The 17,801-nt window shown below is 40.6% G+C and overlaps 1 protein-coding gene across 1 annotated transcript in view; it reads right to left on the reverse strand.

Annotated features, from left to right (window-relative positions):
* Positions 1-1,967: 1,967 nt before the first annotated feature.
* The window catches only part of pappa2 (pappalysin 2), a gene marked incomplete at its 5' end in the record, with an annotated part of 65,943 nt that continues 50,109 nt past the window's right edge, over positions 1,968-17,801 (reverse strand). The window contains 3 exons of the mRNA XM_080459212.1: positions 1,968-4,675; positions 8,282-8,380; positions 16,858-16,929. Coding sequence (XP_080315338.1) covers positions 4,523-4,675; positions 8,282-8,380; positions 16,858-16,929 — 324 coding nt within the window. The 3' untranslated portion in view covers positions 1,968-4,522. The remainder of the gene's footprint in view (positions 4,676-8,281; positions 8,381-16,857; positions 16,930-17,801) is intronic.

Here is a 17,801-nt window from a genome sequence, read left to right on the forward strand (position 1 = left end):
GTGTGGATATCACATGTTGTCTTTATCGAAACTGGCTACATCTTGTGTTCTGTCCCGAGAAGTTTTAGACATCACAATCGTACTATCTTCTCACAAGCTGGATGTCACCTTGACATATGCTACAAACTGGTGTGTATGTAGTTGCATCCTCCCATATATGGTCATGTTATTAACAGTGCTGAGCAGAAGTGAAACAAGCTGATTATACTGGTAAGCAGGCTAGTGCGTTGATAACTCATAACATCTATTTCTTCCTTTAGGGAGGAACCTAAATATCTCTCTGTACCACTGTGTAATGGTTGGTGGTTTATCCTTTACCCAGTTTATCAGGATGCATTTTCCAGCCAAGAACAGCAGTTTGTCACACAGTTTGAAATGTGGTCGAGTCAAAGCAACCCATTTTGATGGAAGACCAAGAATGAACAGGCCTGGGTCGTTCTTAATGCTTTCCCAAGAGATGCCACTCGGTTCTTAAGAAATTGCACTCCAGAATTTTCTAATCAGTTTGCACTGCCAGAAATAGTTATAATACGTTCCAACTACTTTTCTACATTTATTACATAGGGGAGAAGTCTAGCGATCCATTTCATTCAATATATAAGGAGTTACAGTATATGTAAGCTGTGTAGTATTTTATACTCTCTGAGCCTATTACATGTAAAGGTTGAACTAATTACCTTAATGGCTTCTTGCCAGTCATCCTCAATATATACAGTGTATAAGGTCCCCCCCCCCCCCCCCCCCCCCCCCCTCAATGTCTCTGATGTCACCTGGGCTGAGAAAGAAGAGCAATGTGTCGAAGGCTGAGATAAAATGTTTGATATTTTTACAGTCGACAAGGAATTTCTCTATCTCATTGTAAGAGATCGAACCAGAGGGAGAAAATTTTGTCGAGTCAGCGAAATGACGGATCCGGAGCAAGCCATAGACGTTTTTAATGGGGATGTCAAATTTAGATTGGAGTTGGAATGCCATAAGTGAATTTTCTGTATACAAGGGGGGTCAGTAATGAAGTTGAGGACGTCCCTCCAATGTGTTTACACACTCTCTGCCATAACCCTGATTGTGTTGAATATAATTGGATTTTCTTTTCATGTCCCCTGGTATCTTTTTAATGTCTTGTATTAAATATGTTGGATGTTAGATGTGTTTCAATGCAGCTTCAGCCTGAATCCTCTCATTGGAGAGAGTCAGGGAGAGGCAAAATGCACCATCACATTGAAACAATGAACAAAACTCCACCCAGAGATACAGAAGTAATTCTCCAAAAGACAAAAAAGAAAAGTTAGAAATCAGTATGTCCTCTTTTTTTTTTTTTTCTTCATCTGCTTCTTTCCTTCATAATGTTTCCAGCTGCAGTTGCACAACTTCAAAATGAATACACATTCCCAGTACACAGTATGTTTTAGTAGAGTCTCGGGTGAAGTTATTGTAAATGAGTAGTTTTATTAAATTAATACGAAGACTTTTCTGTTCGTTTTACAGAAAAATGCTCCAACAACAGTACTTTGGGGATTTTTATATTGAGACAAGCTGCAAACTGCTTTTGACAACATTTTTGAGCATTTTTAAGCTTAAGCTATTCTGATACATGAGTATTATCCGGTCAGTTTCTTGGTCTGGGTGGAAACAGCGCCTTTTTTGGATGATGTGGAAACTACTAAGTTTTTTTTACTGTTATAAAGAAAATAATAAAAAATTAGTTTTATAAGTGGAATGCGATGATTAACTTCATACACAAATATTCCTATATATTGTTAGCTTCAGTGTACAACTTTATTAAGGACCCTAAATGTGGTTTGACTGATTTATCTGTTGCTCATTCATTTCAAACCCCAAAAAATATATTATCTTTTCCATATGGGCAAGTAATTGGTATTCTCGTATTAGAGTAAATCCCATGGAAATTATTATTATGTTGTGTTTCTTTTGAAGTGACAGAAGTATAACAGCGGGTGTCTGCGTGTCGTGTCCAACAAGCCGATTTATTTAGCATTTTATCTGTACATGCACATGAATTCCACAAAAGACATGTCATCTGCAAATACACATCATTCAAAACAACGAATACAATATTGAGGTTGATATAAAGTTTGCTATTTATTTCATAGAGTATAAAGCACTGTAAAATATCACAAAGAACATGATTACACTTTAATAGATACAATATTGTCATGGAGTATTTCAACATTTCTGGCTAATGGACTCCAGGAACTTTCTCACATAGACACATGCAAGCAAGCCGACATCCATGTGGAGTGAAGCAGATGCTGGGTTTCCAAAAGGCACACTCTGTTTTTGTCACGGTTTTCTATTCTGAAAAATTACATTTAAAGTACGTGTGGAGCTCTGGAAAGTTTGTGTTTTGTCGATTTCACGCGAAACAAAATTGGTTGTATGTAACCAAGTCTGCCTCATCAGGGCCTCCGGAGTGGAGGTTTCAAGTCTCGAGATGAATTTAAATGAGAAAATCAGCTTCATTGTTAAAGCGTTACAACACTTTAAAGGTGTGCCCAAACCACCAGAAGAGCAGCTTTTCTTTTGCATCTCAATGCTTCATAACAAACAAATATATCTTAATACATGAAACGCTTTATAAAGTTTAGGAGTCTAAACTAAAGTTGCTACCTGGATTGAAACACATTGTGAGATCTGGAGTTGTGGGGGCACGATGTGGTCAGAACTCTGTAAGTTGGGCTCGTCCTCTTCCTCCCGTAATTGTTGGCTCTAATCAGACCATTAATGAATCTCTGTGGGGAAAGGTTTGTAAAATGACCAAGTGTAACGCGATCAGCGCATAGGAAACCTCAGTAAGTCTCCCAAAGCGCTCATCTAATCGCTGTTGGGAACTTTAGTTGGGGAAGCAGCCGACTCAAACTGAAGGACTTCACTGAGGTTCGAAATCCCGCAGAACAGATCTCACTGGATTCTACAACCTTTATTGTAGGTGACCAGAAGAGAAAAGAAAAGAAAAAACACTGAAGCTCCACTTGACCAACTCAAATAAAGAGAAGTGGGACGTATGGAAACACATTTTTCAGTGATTAAAATGTCACATTGCTGGATTGTTTTGTTGTCATATATTTGATAAATATGGTTTAAATCTACTATGGGCCAAATCAGGTCATTTAAAGCCACAATAATCAAAGTAAACATGTTTTAAGGACAAAACCTTCCTGCACATTGTAAAAAAAGAAATAAGAGAAATCTAGCGGGAGTGGATGGTATTGTTTAAAAATCCACCAGGAGCTAGATTTAAATCAGTCTAAAGCGTTTTGCTCTTTTTACCCGCCCCCAGATCAAATCCATTGATCTTCTGAACCCCGTTCATCCCGTCTGGAGCTGGTCCCAGCTAATGCTGGATGATAGCAGAGTACAGTCCCGGACTGGTTGGATTTTCTAACACAGATAATAAATTCAGAAAAGAAAAAGTTCTGATTCTGCTTTACAGAGACTTTAAAGTGAAGCTCTGTTTTACTGCAGCGGTTCCAGATAAACACAGTGCAGTCATATTTCAATAATCGGTGACACTGACATTTAATTCAGATTGATTTTCATACTATTTGGCTTTAATCTGTGTTACATGTTTTAGTTCAAATAAGACTCAACATATAAAGCTCTTTGAGGAAACCCGCTGCTTGTGCTCACTGGTACAGATACATGTTTTTAACTACTCAGTGTGTAATATAAATAGAGTACTGCCCCGCGTGACTAATATGTGATCTAGTACATATGTTAGATTATCCAAATATATTATCTATACATGTTAGTCTTTACAGATATGTATCCTCGTACATTCCTAACAGCAACATATCAGACACGACTCGCAGCAGCATGAGCAATAACTGTTGGGGGGGGGGGTTGTTTGTTATGCTGTGAGGACTGATAAGATCTTCACCTTTACCTTATTGAGCCATCTGACAATCGCCGTGTGAGAGACAAACTTTAACCGGAAGCTGTTTTGGCCTCAGTAGTTTCAGATATGGACACTGTGATGTTGATATTTCCCCTCAGTGTACGCGCTGGACAGTTCTCCGGCACAGCCCCGTTTGTTTTGGTTGCTTTAACCCAAGACTACCCGAGTCCAGAAGAGTACTTGAGTCCATTGACAATCGCGATTCAATCCAATTCTGACCATTTGAGTTTTAGAGGCTGATAAACCCCGTTTAAAGTATTCTTTTTAACAGTCCGCTTATTACAAACCCAACAGTAAAGATAACCTTTAACTCTTCGACTAGGAAAAAAAAAACACATTTAATCCATGTGCGGATATTACTTGGCTGCATCAAACACAGGAATTAAAGTTATTTTCCCAACATGTCTCATATTCAACAGTAAAATGACTTGTGATTAAATAAAAAAGATCATTTCTTGTATAAGGTGCGACTTCAGTCGCATTCTTTGCATTATAGAAATGTAAAAAGAAAAATGGAATGTGTATTTTTTTATTTTGTTTGTGGTGGTGTGTAATCTGTGGTTTCACTCTGTTTGATACAAGTTCAACTTCTTTCATCCCTCCATCTCATTGCTTTCCTCCTCCTCCTCCTCCTCCTCCTCCTCCTCCTCCTCCGTTTCCTCCTCCTTGCAAATCCTTGGCTTTGCTCTTGTTCTCCTCAGCATCCGGATCACGGCAAGTGCACTCATCCTGATCGCAGTCCACTCCAAACTGAATGACCTGTTAGTAAACACACACGACACACACTGTCAGCTCCGCACGATAATTGCTGTTGCAGTCTGTGGCACCACTCGAAGTATTAGTTTACGTGTTTAAATTAGTAAACGTGTTTGTTTTTTTCAATCAAAAGTTGCAATAAAAGTTGGGAGAATAAGCATGAAAATCGCTCAAAAAAAGGGAAATATTCCATCGGTAAAGCTCAGAAGAGGCAGAGCCGCTGACAAAGCTTCCCAGAGGAGTTGTTCGCAAACGGTGCAACTTTGAATGGCAAAAAAAGACAATAAAAAAAAACAAATTTGGTTGCAGTGACCCAGCAGCATTGTGTTTGTACTGAAGGGCGAGCGCCCCTTAGCACTCGCTGCATTTCGTCACAGTTTCAAAGAGAACTGTAACGGCCCCCCGGAGGTCGATAAAGCGCATGTCAAATGGTTCAACGTGGCTGTTGTACGGCGAGAAAACCATGAGGGTTTTCAGGGTTGGGGGTAGCGAGGCAGGGGGGGGGTAGGGTTTGTAGAGCCGCACCACCGTGGAGGTGAACGGATGAACACATGTTAAGAATCAACAACAAGAGGCTGCCAGCTCTTGTCTAGGAAGCGAGCCATCACCACAGGTTGCAAAATAAACTCTGGTGCCCCGTGAAGCAGTCTGTTGCAAGAAATGTAAACATTCGCTCCTGGAGAGAAGGAGTGAGGGGGAGACCGGGAGAAAGAAAGCGAGAGGGAGAGAAAGAAAATAGGGATGACGGCAAGGGAGCCGAGCGGGAGAGTGGGAGGTCGCAGCTCGTCGGCATTTGGCGGGAGAGTTACCATCTATAGCACTTTTTTTTCACTGCTTCACCAGTCCTCAGAAAACTTTACGTTGTTACTCACATAAACACACACACACTCACACACTCCAGTGGTGCGTGGGTTCAACATCCGCTCAAGTTTCGAGTTCAGCGTCTCGGTCGAGGACACTTTGGTTGGAAGCGGCATTGATCCCGATTGTCTAGACTAGTGTCATGGTGGAGGTCTCCCTCAAGATGACCATCAAAGAAGCTGATAATGATGCTGACACTGGAGCAGGAACTTCTCCAGAACCAGGCTCAGAAAGAGCTGCTTCCTGCTTTTGGGCTTTGCGAACAGTAAGACAGAGCTCAAGACACAAACCAGCATCGATGTTGACATCAGTCGACAAGCTAATCCACTCACCGCGGACTTGATGGGCGCTGGAGGCAGGAGGCGGGGTAAACAGCTTCACTGAGGGAAATCAACAAGCTGCAGAAGGCCCGGCTCTGCTGGAAACGCCAGCAGCCCCATTTAAGACAAGCTGGCGTGGCCATTAAATGTTTCCTTAACAGTTTTAGCTTGATTCATTGATTCAGCCTCTGAGGAAGCCAACCAATACTCCACTTTTGATGCCTTTAAGAAGACTTTGGAAGCCCTGAAAAATACTTGTTTTTACTTCTTTAACAGAAGCGAAAAAAAGTGTTTGGCTGTTCTTGTACATTTGTACGTCCCACTGCTCACTGCAACATGGATCAAATTCATGTGACAAAAATTGTCAAAGCGATAAATTCAACATTGCATGCGATCAAAAATCATTACTTCTTGTTCTCCATCTTTACTGTTTTTTGGCTTTTATTTTTTTGTTTTGTTCTGCTTTTACTACTTTTGGCTCTTTGTCGGCCTGAAACACAGACTTAACAAATCAAAGAATATTGTGTGTTTCCATAGATGGACTGGCAGCTGAGCGCTCTTCTTCTGAAGCTTCTCTCTGTTGGCCAGTGACTAAATCCCAGCTGAATCATTCCTCATGTAACCCTCCTCCCTTGTCATCGCAGCAGCTACCCCTGTAAATAAAGCCAATATACTGCCTGAACTCCATAAAAAAGGAGACAGCTGGTCCCATTTGACTGATTCAGACAGTGATAGATTTGACTATTGATTCCAATATTGGATGTCGTTCAGACTCGGGTGACTTAACTTGTCGAATCACTAATTTTATCTATGTAATTTGCAAAATGTGGTAAAAAACATATACTTAAGTACTACAACAAACAGTCAGCTCACCTCATCGTGTTCTATTTTTATGATTTATAGACACTGAAACTGTGGCAAATTGGCATGAAACATCCCAGTTTCTTTTCCACGCATGGCAGCAAGGAAACTATGTGATGTTGGTCACGCTGTGTTAAAAACCTGCAATTTCCTACACCTGCATAAGCCGAGGCACGTAAAGAGACGAAGGGTTCTGTAAGCAAGTCCACTAATCATCTCCTCCCCCGCCCCCGCCCCCTCTGCTCTGTCGCCCCACTGGAGCCACGGCGGTAGTCAGGATGCTGACTCTCGCGGCGGATTAGTTCACTTCCTCAAAACGACCCCCGCTCGCCGGGATGCTGTTTTACAGTGGCCGAGCAGACCGCAAACCGTCAGACACCTCGCTGCTCCGCTCACTTATACCCTCCACTCCCCTTTCCCCTGTAAAAGAGCAGTTAGTGGCAGTCTGGCAGCTCATTTATTATGACGGCAGCTACAGACTCGCTGAACTCCTTCTCCATTTAGGAAGGAGCTGCCAGTGAGTCATGGCGTGCTGCGGACATGAAGGAGACAGCACGGGCTCGGCCAACTTCAGGCCATAGGAATTAATAGGCAGGGCCCCCTGGATGAGTGTCATGAATATGTGGCTGTACAGTAGCCAAAATGGGGTATATTGCAACCCCCCAAATGTCCACATGGAAGAGAGGTTCTCATGAAAGCGTAGAAAAATATGGAAAAAAGACATGTTTATATAGAAGAAGTTGAGGGAATCAGTGTTTCCACTACTGACTGATCTGGGATTTACTCATTATTATTCATACCATTCCTCTTAGCCACCCAATATATACAGCAATCATTTAGAGCAATTAGTGTAATGCGATACATTTGCATCTTGTAGCAAGCACGAACAAGCTGTCACCGGGGGAAAGTATGTTAGGATGGATAAACACAAAGAAATCCAACGTACTCCTCTGACCGATGAGGCAGGGTTCGGTTTCGTAAACTTAAGGCCTACACTGAAGAACAACACAAATATGTTTCTCATCTCCACTAAAACATAAGTTTATCGGGGAACACCAACAGAATAATAAGGATTCTCATTCACATCTGCTATCCGGTATTGGAGCCGTTTCCGATGTCTTGAGTCCTGAATCGTCTGCCGCGCTGCAAAGTCTGTGAGCGAGTAACAACGCCGGGCGATAAAAACCCGCTTATTTACAATACGAGTGGGAAAGTTAGAAGGCCGGAGTCTCCGCTGTTGTTTTAAGTGCAGATGAGGGAGACTGAATAGGTGCAGTCCTTAACGGGAGGGAGGGGAGACGAGCAGGGATCTGTGTTTGTTTGCTCAGTAAAAGTCTCCAGCGTAGCAGCACAGCGCTCTTGCCAAAAGAGACAGATTTCTACTACAGTAAACAAAGAATCCAATCCAGCTTTCATCCGGGAGCGGGACCTATTCGTAATACTCCCTAAGATAAGTGGATTCCAATTGTAAGTTGTGTTTGTTAAAGACGCATGAACAAAACAAAGAAAGTTTTGTAAAACGGGGCTTTGTAAACTGCACACCGAGGCTGTAGCACTGTTTGTTTACCTTTCTGGTGGAGAGCGTGGACGGGCAGCAGTCTCCTCCGTCGTACTGGCAGTAGGCTCGGTTGTTGATGGTGTCACACCAGCCGTCCCCTCCAAAAGGCTAAACACAGGTCACAAACAACAAACAGTGTTATTGGTAAAGACATAATCCTTTTCCCCCAAATGATGATTTTACCTCACGCAGCTTGAAAGGTCGGGAAATAAAATGACTCAGCGGCTTCCCAGAACAGAGATTTTCAGTAAGCGGCGCGCGTTGTCACGCGACTAAGTTGTTTGGACGAAATGTCCGCGAAACAAATCAAAACAAATATTCATGCAAAATAAAAAACCACGCCCGAGCCAAGTCGTACGTTCGGTAATACCAGTAAAGCTTTTTGTGTGGCAACGTTGACACGGTTTACAGAAACGGCGGAGCTTCTGGCCACCGAGCGAGCCGGTCTGCAGCCCGACACGGCTGCTGACGTAAAACTCTCTGACACGCGTTTCAACATTGTTTCCCGTGAGTTACGCGATACATGAGACTGTGTCAGCCTAGCCGAGCTGTCTCTCAGCTCGTCCTCGGAGTTGTTTGACGGCAGTTGAAGTATTTGCGTGTTTATTTTGCTCTGTTCGGTTCAGTTGTGAGGAATGTATATATCCATTTACTTGTAGGAACCTTCACAGAGAAAAGCCAGAAGAGTGATGCCAAAATATTAAAGAGCCACAATTGAAAAGCATGCAAAAATCTCTTTTCCTTCATAAAGAAAAGATCGTTTGGGATAGTCTGGAAGCAGAGGGAGACGATCACAAGGTCTGCCTGACAGTATTGGATATAAATCAGTGTTTTTATGAGAATTTATTCCCTATTTTGTTTATAGTAAGAGTCTAAAAGAGACTGGAAATGGGTTCAGGTTAGGTCGACGCTTGAATGAGGTTTACGTTAGTCCTTAGTTGTCTAATCTTATCAGTGACGCAAATATCAAGATCTGCACTTTTCCAAGGAGACGAGCACAGCAAACAGCACAGACTTTTACGTCTCTAAAGATTATTTTTATTATTACAGTACTTCTCATGTACTGCCAGGCTTATGTTTTCTTTCTTGACATGACCAATGAATAAAAATCTCTGCATCTGTATGTGTCCGCTACCTGACCCTGTGCATGTTGACGATGGTTTATTGGCATGAAGATATCATGTTGAGCATATGATTTGTCCTCATTTTGGAAATATGATGAAACTTCTAGTCTGAACCCACCATTTCCCTTTAATGGTAAGACACAACCCAAAACTAGCAATACGTTCAACCTCAGTCAATGAACTAAAACGTGCTGCTGTTTGAACCTGACATAGTCAAATAGAGTATTACGTTAAACAGACACACATTCTCACAAAACAAGTGTAATGATTAAGCACATGACCAGCAAACAAGGAGGAGGACAGGAAATGGTTTCCTTTTACACTGAATTACCTGCATTTTATTTAAAACGGATACTCTTCACTTCGATAACTTCATGTTTTCCTGCACAGGTTTGAAATCCCCCCCCCAAAAAAAACCCACACAATCTTCCATTGTCCTTGCGTTGAAAAAAATTCCTATCTTATGTACGGCATTGTAAACATGTTTCACTGCGCTCAATTGGCACATGTAAATAAACGTGCGTCTTATTTTACAGTGTCAAATGGCCTCTTTGGCCATTTTTGATGTGAGACATCGCTGAACAATTCACCAGTGAGAATAACCAAACAATATTGAAATGTATGTGTTTGATGAAATTCAACAACAGATTTACATCTCAGTGATCTGAAATCCATCTAATTTAAGCTTTTGTTACTTTTGTCTGGCCTTTTGTTTAAATACGGGTGAATAGACAGACAGATGTCATTTGATGACTGTTTTGGCGTGATCCATTTTACTGAGCAGACTTGTTTATGACAATTCCTCAAGCTGTTTTTATAATGCCTTGGCCAGTGTGAGAGTCCTCCCCGAGAAAACTCTAGAGTGGCACGCAAATTTGTGGAATCTAAGTTACACAGAAACTGAAAGGCGTCGTGATGAAAGCCTTTTTAATCTTTCCACAAAACCTTTAGGGCTTCCCTGAAATGCCAGCAATATGCCAAAGATACTTTTGGCTTTCTCCAACAAGCTGATGGAGACTTTTCAAAGACTTAAGATTTTTACCTAAGCGGCACAGGGGGAGAGAGCAGCTGCTGAGGAGATTTCTGCCGGGTTTTTTTCTCCACTTCAAAGAACTCCCTTCTTGACGAATCCCTGTGCTTTTCCCGACTAAATGGCCGTGGCATAAATAAATCTATTTAATCGTTCTGTTTCTCAGTAAATACTTTACCAGAAATTGCACCAGATGCTTCATTCATATCACTACTTGTATGTAAATCTTTGAATTGCCTTAATCTTCCAAGGTAGTGAGACATAATTCAGCCTTGTTTAACTTGAAGTCTCCCAAACCTTTATTCTAGGTTTAATCTGCATTTCACTGACTTGCCTTTCCTTGCTGAAAGCTGCTACCAGACCCAAACCTTTGCCCACATGACGTGGACTCTGAGGCCAGAGCTCATGTTGAGGTTAATTAGGTTTAACCTTCCCCTCCAGGCAACATGCACCTTACTCTTTAAAGAAACACACACATCCATGAAGAGTATTAAAGCAGCAAGACTTGGCTGTACGCCTCCGTCCCTCATGGGTAATTAAAAGGTCAGCTGGTTTGTGTATTATCTTCACACAGCAACTCCTTTCAAATGAAACGCGCACGGAAGCAGCGGCCAACTGCAGGCCTTGCTTACAAAAATATTCCATCGCTTAGCGTTAGGTATTTCAGGAGGAACATGCACTGTCATCAGCACCTGCCAGAACAATAAACAATGCAGATATGAATTCTCGAGAAAACACTTCTCTCAAGAAGCAATATATTTAGTTTACTTGCCACAACGCATCGGCATCATTCTTGCGATATTAGACATGTTATTAAGTTAACCCCCGGGTCCAAGATCTCAGTGTGAAGTAAGTTTTGTACTTTTTTTTTCCTCTTCAAAATTACTTGTATATTTTTTTTTTCCTGAGAAATGCAATGGAATGTTCAGGTAGTTTCAAGGAAAGTATGTTGATGTGGTGATTTAGCAATATGAGCCATAATAACATAATAATTGACTTTCATTTTTTTTCTTGGGTTATTTATTATTTTTCTTTTTTAACTTCTGATGGATATTTGCAACAGGATAACACACCATGTCACCAAGTTCAAACATCTTTCTTTAACATGTCAGTGAGTTCACCAGACTCGAACACGCCCCGTAGTCACCAGATTTCAGTCATAATAAGCACCTTTGGGATGGAGGAAATTCACATTATGGATGTTTAACTGATAAATCTGCAGTAAATGTGCAATGCTGACATATATGGACATGGACCAAAATGTGCAGGAAATATTTTCAGCACCTTGTTGAATCTACGAAGACAGTTCTGATGGTATAAGCAGCCGGGTATATTTAATGTTTTGGCCGGTGTGTGTAACTCAAATGTGACCATGCCTAGTCCAGGTGGTCTTCACGTTCCTGCTCCAACACACCTGGATCTAATGAATGCGTCCTTTTTAAGCTTTGCAGAGAGTTCGGTAGATAATGGGAGATGTGCTACAGTCAGATGCATTGGTGCAGGGAGATGTTGAACATATGTTGAACTGTGACCCTCCACGATCAGGATTGGAAAACTCTTGCACTTTTCTAAGTATGTGATCCTGTAAAAGTGGACCATGTTTCTCGTGTATTTGGAATATGAATCATGTTGTTATCCAAATCAGTAATTTGAAACATGATCGAAAACATGAAGTTTAATAAAACCACCTGTAAAATCTCCAGTTTTCAAAACACACAATCATGAGAACTGTATAGAAATTACTTTTTTTTACTACTTTTAGTCCATATATATATATATATATATATATATATATATATTTAAAAATACTGACTCAGAGAGTAAGAATTTTGAGATTCTGGCCACATTAGACATACCCGGGTATTTGAAAAAAACTGTGATATTTCTCTGCATTTACACATAAACGCAGCTCCGACTCACCACAAACAATGATTCCTGAAAACTACAGTGGAGATCTGGATAAACCCTGTGTCTCCGGTTGCATCTAAAGAGGGGTAGGCGTATATTTACGTCACAATTTGTGACGTCGTGTTATTTTCCAGGATCCTGATTGGATGGCTTCCTGCTTCTCGTTACACTGCCCCCTACAGGTTTGGAATGCTCATAGTAGCTCTGAACCAGGTGTATATGTGGGTCCGTATCTATGAGGATTTTTTTTTTAAACGGAGAGGGGGAAATATCAATTTTTTTTAGAAACCCAGGTACTGACTCGTGGCCTCTGACTCTGGTTTCCAGGCTCCATGACTTCCCCTTCCTCGTGTCTGATTGCTGCTCACTGCCTTGATGTGTTTCACCTGTGCCTGAGTGTGTGATTGTCTTCACCTGGTGGTTGGGGTATACATGTTGGCCATCTTCTGTGTGTTCTGGTTCGTCTGTGTTCTGTGCGTTTGGACTCTCCAGAAACTCTTTGTTATCTCCTGTGATCTGGACCCTTTGCTATTTGGATCAGTTGGACTGTCGTTTTTGTTTTTGTTGGAATAAATATGAGCCCCTGTTCCACCTACGGCAGTGTCTGGCATCATGTACAGTAAGTCCTCTAACATATACATCCATTTTAATCTTTGAAGTAAAATTAGAAACAGTGAACAAAAACTTTAAAATGAATGACATCCAAGAGTGAAATTGAACCCCCAAAATTCTGATATTCCTTTATATTGTAATACTATATTTGTGAAAATTGCAATAACATCCATATATATTTCTGGCAGTATATTAGGATTCTCTCAATTTTTCATTTTTATTTTTTATCAAGGAGGGTATTAAAATGTATACTTGTTTTTGTAATAAGCTCATGGAAGTTACTGGTAAAACAATGCAGTCCAAGCCTGAGTAAAAACTGGCACATGAAAACATTATTTTCATTGACATTCCACAAAAGATTAATGTCTTTTAGTCAGTTAATGGAAGCAAATACATCAATATATCAATACATACAACTGCTAACTGTGGATTGTGCTTTCTAAGTACTTTTTTTGTATACTTTCACATATTAAAATATATAGATTTTAAACTAACAAATCTGAATAAACTGTGAACTGTTATCTTTTTTTAGGGATTCAACTCAATGAATCGATTGACTGCAAACAATTATAGTTGTTTACTTTTTCGAGCAACACAAATGACAAAACGTTTAAACAGACTCCATGTAAACTATTAGTCACACTGTCTGTTTTCTGAACTAACAACCTTTCCTCTTCTGGCTGCCTTTGTTGAACACATTTATTTGATTTGCTTTTCTTGTGTTTGTCTTTAAATAATCAATTACAGTACGTGTTACAGAATAAATTGGACTGAACAGAACTGTTTATATAACAAGGGAAAATGTGTAGCTGCAAACTTGAGGTTTTTGCAACTCGTTTCACAGCAGGTGTTCTGTTTGTTTACATCAAGCTTCACGCAGAGCTACCGTCGTATAAACACAACTATCCCTAACCTCAAACTTTACTGCTTATTATTTTAATGCTTTAATTGTGACTCGCTTCAGATCGGAAAGATGAAATGCAGCGTTTTGTGATGTGATGATGGAGATTTTGCATCGGACAAATGGTTTCAATGTCCTCCGAGCCTAGATGTCTCATATGAAGTGATGTATAAGTCAGTGCATTTAATGGCTTGCTGTTGTACTTCCTTATTACATTCTGTGTTCTCACTGCCCCAGCAAACAATTTAACCAGGCAATGAACACACGCCTATAAAGACAGCAGGTACTTTGTCAATGATGCAACCCTTTTCTCAGGCGAAAGATTTTACACATTCTCGGTGTGGCAGCTGGACGTTGGCGGAGGAGATGGAGAAGGCTGAGAAGGTTTTCAAGAAAGCTTAGAAACGAAGGCACACCTTGGGAAAGAAAGAGAGAATTGGCATCTGGACGAGATCTGGCATAAAGCATATGCAGCACATGTGGTCTAGTATAATTTACTGTGTTGTCAAGGAGGAGTGGGTCATAAGCAACTGTTTTGCCGAGCAACATTCACGGGAAGGTGGAAAGGGAAAATGTAGCCCTGGCAGGTAGGGAGAATATTTTAATACCGTGAGACATCAACAGTTTATGTGTTCCATCGGTAGTTCCAGCCTTTTCTGAACCCCGCGGACGAAGCCAAATAAAAACTATCTGGGTTTATAATTTTGGATGATTTACTGTCACTGCTAAAATATTACTGAGCTGAAGTGGATTCTAATTTGCAAATTGAACTAAATTCCACTTATGATACAAACTACAGGACACATGAAATATTATAGGTGCCCACAAGTGTTAAGCTTACAGTGGCCACGAGAGGCACTGTTGAATGTTTTGGTACAGAGTTTATTGATCTGTCCATCCGTTCTGTATCGCCGCTTTATACAAGTTGTGGTCCAGCAGACTGGACAAGCAGTCAGTCCATCACAGGGACACTAAAAACGTCAAACTACAATCACATCTATGGCTAATTTAGAAATAACCGAACAAGAATATCTCAAGATTGTAGAAAAAAAGTACCAACCACAAAACCAAAGCACACAAAGGTTGGACATTTTAGTTGGTTCTTGGTTTTCTGCACCCGATTTATCGGAAACTTGTAGCACATGACATTTACAATACCAGATATTAATTTAGTCATGAACCTCATGATCATGTGACGACCTATACTCTTCAAAAGACACAAAACTGTAGGTTCTGTTGGAGTTTTTTCAGGAAGCGGTTTTCAAACCTTGATACAGCCAATCTTTTTCCAACATCCATCTTCTAAGGCACAGTCCCTCTTTTTTTCCCCTTTTTCAATCTAATTGATGGCGCTAAATTGCCTGTAAGAGCATGTCATTGTCTGTCCTTGGAGTTTACCGAGAAGGACTAGAAGATGGATAAAGTGTTCAACAGTTAACGACTAAGGACTAGAGACAACATGAAAATAACTAGTGGGAGAAAAAAAAAATCCATAAATTCACAATGTTGGTGTGCGGGTTGAGAACTGAGAGTAAACGCACTCAAACAGTAGCTCTCATAGTTAGGCAAGGTGGAATGTCAGGAAACCTGAAAATAAAGTTGCATGAAGCACAATTCTGAGCAGAACTCATGGTCGCTAAATCATAAAACAAATTAACATGAGGTTCTGTGCGGAGGTTACCTTTTGTAATATGTGTAGCTCGATACTGCAAGAAACATCTTGGTCACGCAGCATGAGGTACATATCTGGATTTGGCCTTTAATAGACGGTCATAAAAAGTAGATTTATATTCTGTCCTTGTTCAGTTTCTTTATACTGTACCTGACTGGGCAGTTCAACAATAGCCTCATACGGAAACAGTCATTTATTAGCCGCATCTGTATTTTTGTATCGTATTAAATTTCGTATGACCTGTCTCAAATACAAAGTGTACTGTCAGTTGCTAAACACATCCAGCTGGGTTTTTTTTTTTTTCCTGTGAAAGTGAAATTTATTTTCTTTGCAAATATACATAAATTCACCTGAAAATTTACCCTGCTACCTGTCACTTAACATCTAGCCATCCCACTCCCTTCGTGAATCGGTGAGCGCTCCCAGCCACGCAAAGGTGTTTTTAAATTTAGCAGAAAGATTTATGACCCTTGTGTCCACCTCAACAATTAATCTTAATCCAACATAAACCAGTGATTAATTCATTCTCTTTTATCAGATAATCCATTTGGCTTTGAAAACAAAACATCAATTGGTGACGTAAGGATATGGAGGGGGGGGAAAAAGAGTATTTGGAAAGATTTGAAAAGGATTCTTGTAAAGTGTGAGAATATCAGTTTCTGCCTGTGATTTGTCAACATGAAATCTGCAGCAGATTGCACACATGCTCTGGTATCTTGGGTAGTGATGACAACGAGGATACAGTATGCTTTGGTTCATGCTTTGTATTCCTGCTGAGAGAGTACACTTAATGTGGTTTTGCCCAGAAATGCTGTAATTGTTTTAGAGGTTTGAGTATTTCCTGTCTCCGTGTCGATAAAACATGAAAGCAGAACAGCGATCTCTCTGACTTTGACACTTTCATAGCACACACAAGCCCGTATCAGACTTGTTATGCAAGAACAGATTTATACAAATACCTACATCAAAGTGTGCTTGCAAGCTCTACAGAGGCCACCAGACATATTGGTATGAAGGATAAATGCTGGTATGTTGACCAAAATCTTGCATTTCTTAGAATTTATGTTTTTTTCGCATCCCTTTGCACTAAAAGCATAAAATGTAACAAAAATCTGGTCCTCTTCCCTGCTGTGAAAAGTCTTCTTGTCTTTGGCCAAATACAGTACCGTTTCTGACTAAAATAAATCACTCATTCACAGTTTTAAAAGGCCTGGGTGAGACCGATATCTGGGAAAAACTGTATTTCCCTCCTGTTGGCCGCCTTAAGCAGATGAACACGCTGGAGGAGAGAAAACGTCTGAGTTTAATGCAGGACTACTTGGCTCTTTTCAGTCTTACCTCACATGACGGGATGCAATGGATGTGCTGAGGGTCAGGGTACCACTTTATCATCCCTGAGCAGACTATGCTCTGAAAAATAAAACACATGAGGACATTGGTTAAGCAAAGAAATGGATGACCTCTGCATTTGCCATTAAAAAAAACAACATAATAGTCAGTCACAAAAACATTTTCAGTTCAGTTTTTTCAGATTTCTGAGTCTCCAATGTTGAAAATAATCAGTGTAAGTGGGCTTTCGAAGTGCAGTGAAGGGAGTCAGCAACTTCAAAAAGATGAAAAAATACACTGAAGTTAAGGAACTTTAGTATGGCAGCATAGAGTTCCTAAGAGTGCTGTGAAATTCATGATCTTGGTCCAGATTTGGGAACTGAAGTAACCTATTGGTGATGTCGTAAATGTAGTAGTTTAGAAGATTTAGATTTGACCACCTTCCAAATGTGCTGTGGTATCTGGTACCAAACTGTCAGTTGCTGATGTTCAAGTCCTGTCAGTTGTGAGGCGGGGCCGAGACCACATCCATAAATTAGCTGGTTCACCACTTTCTTTGGACCACTTCAGATCAGTACGCATGGACCCATCACTATGTCTAAAGGCCCCTGCATACTCCCAGAAGAACCCATAGGAACAAGAAGAAAAGTTCGGCTGTGACGTCAGCCAGCTGCCGAAAAAAATGCTTTTGTCGGCAGGAGAGTTCATACTCCACGTTGAACTCGCAGGCCACGCCCCCTCACGGCAGGCACACGTCTGTGAAGCAGCGTTTTAACTTTTCAACGGCACAGCTTATTTCTCGCTTCCAATATTTTCAGAAATACATTTCTCTGAACCGTTTCATTAATAAAAGAGAAAGTTTGTGTCTTATCTTTTTAATGCTTTTAATTTCAATTTGCAGTGTTTCTCCTGTTGGACGGTGGATTCATGTCAAAGCTGAAAGTAGATATCAG

Source organism: Lipophrys pholis, assembly GCF_963383615.2.
Source record: "Lipophrys pholis genome assembly, chromosome: 1".
In the NCBI taxonomy this organism is placed as follows: domain Eukaryota; kingdom Metazoa; phylum Chordata; class Actinopteri; order Blenniiformes; family Blenniidae; genus Lipophrys; species Lipophrys pholis.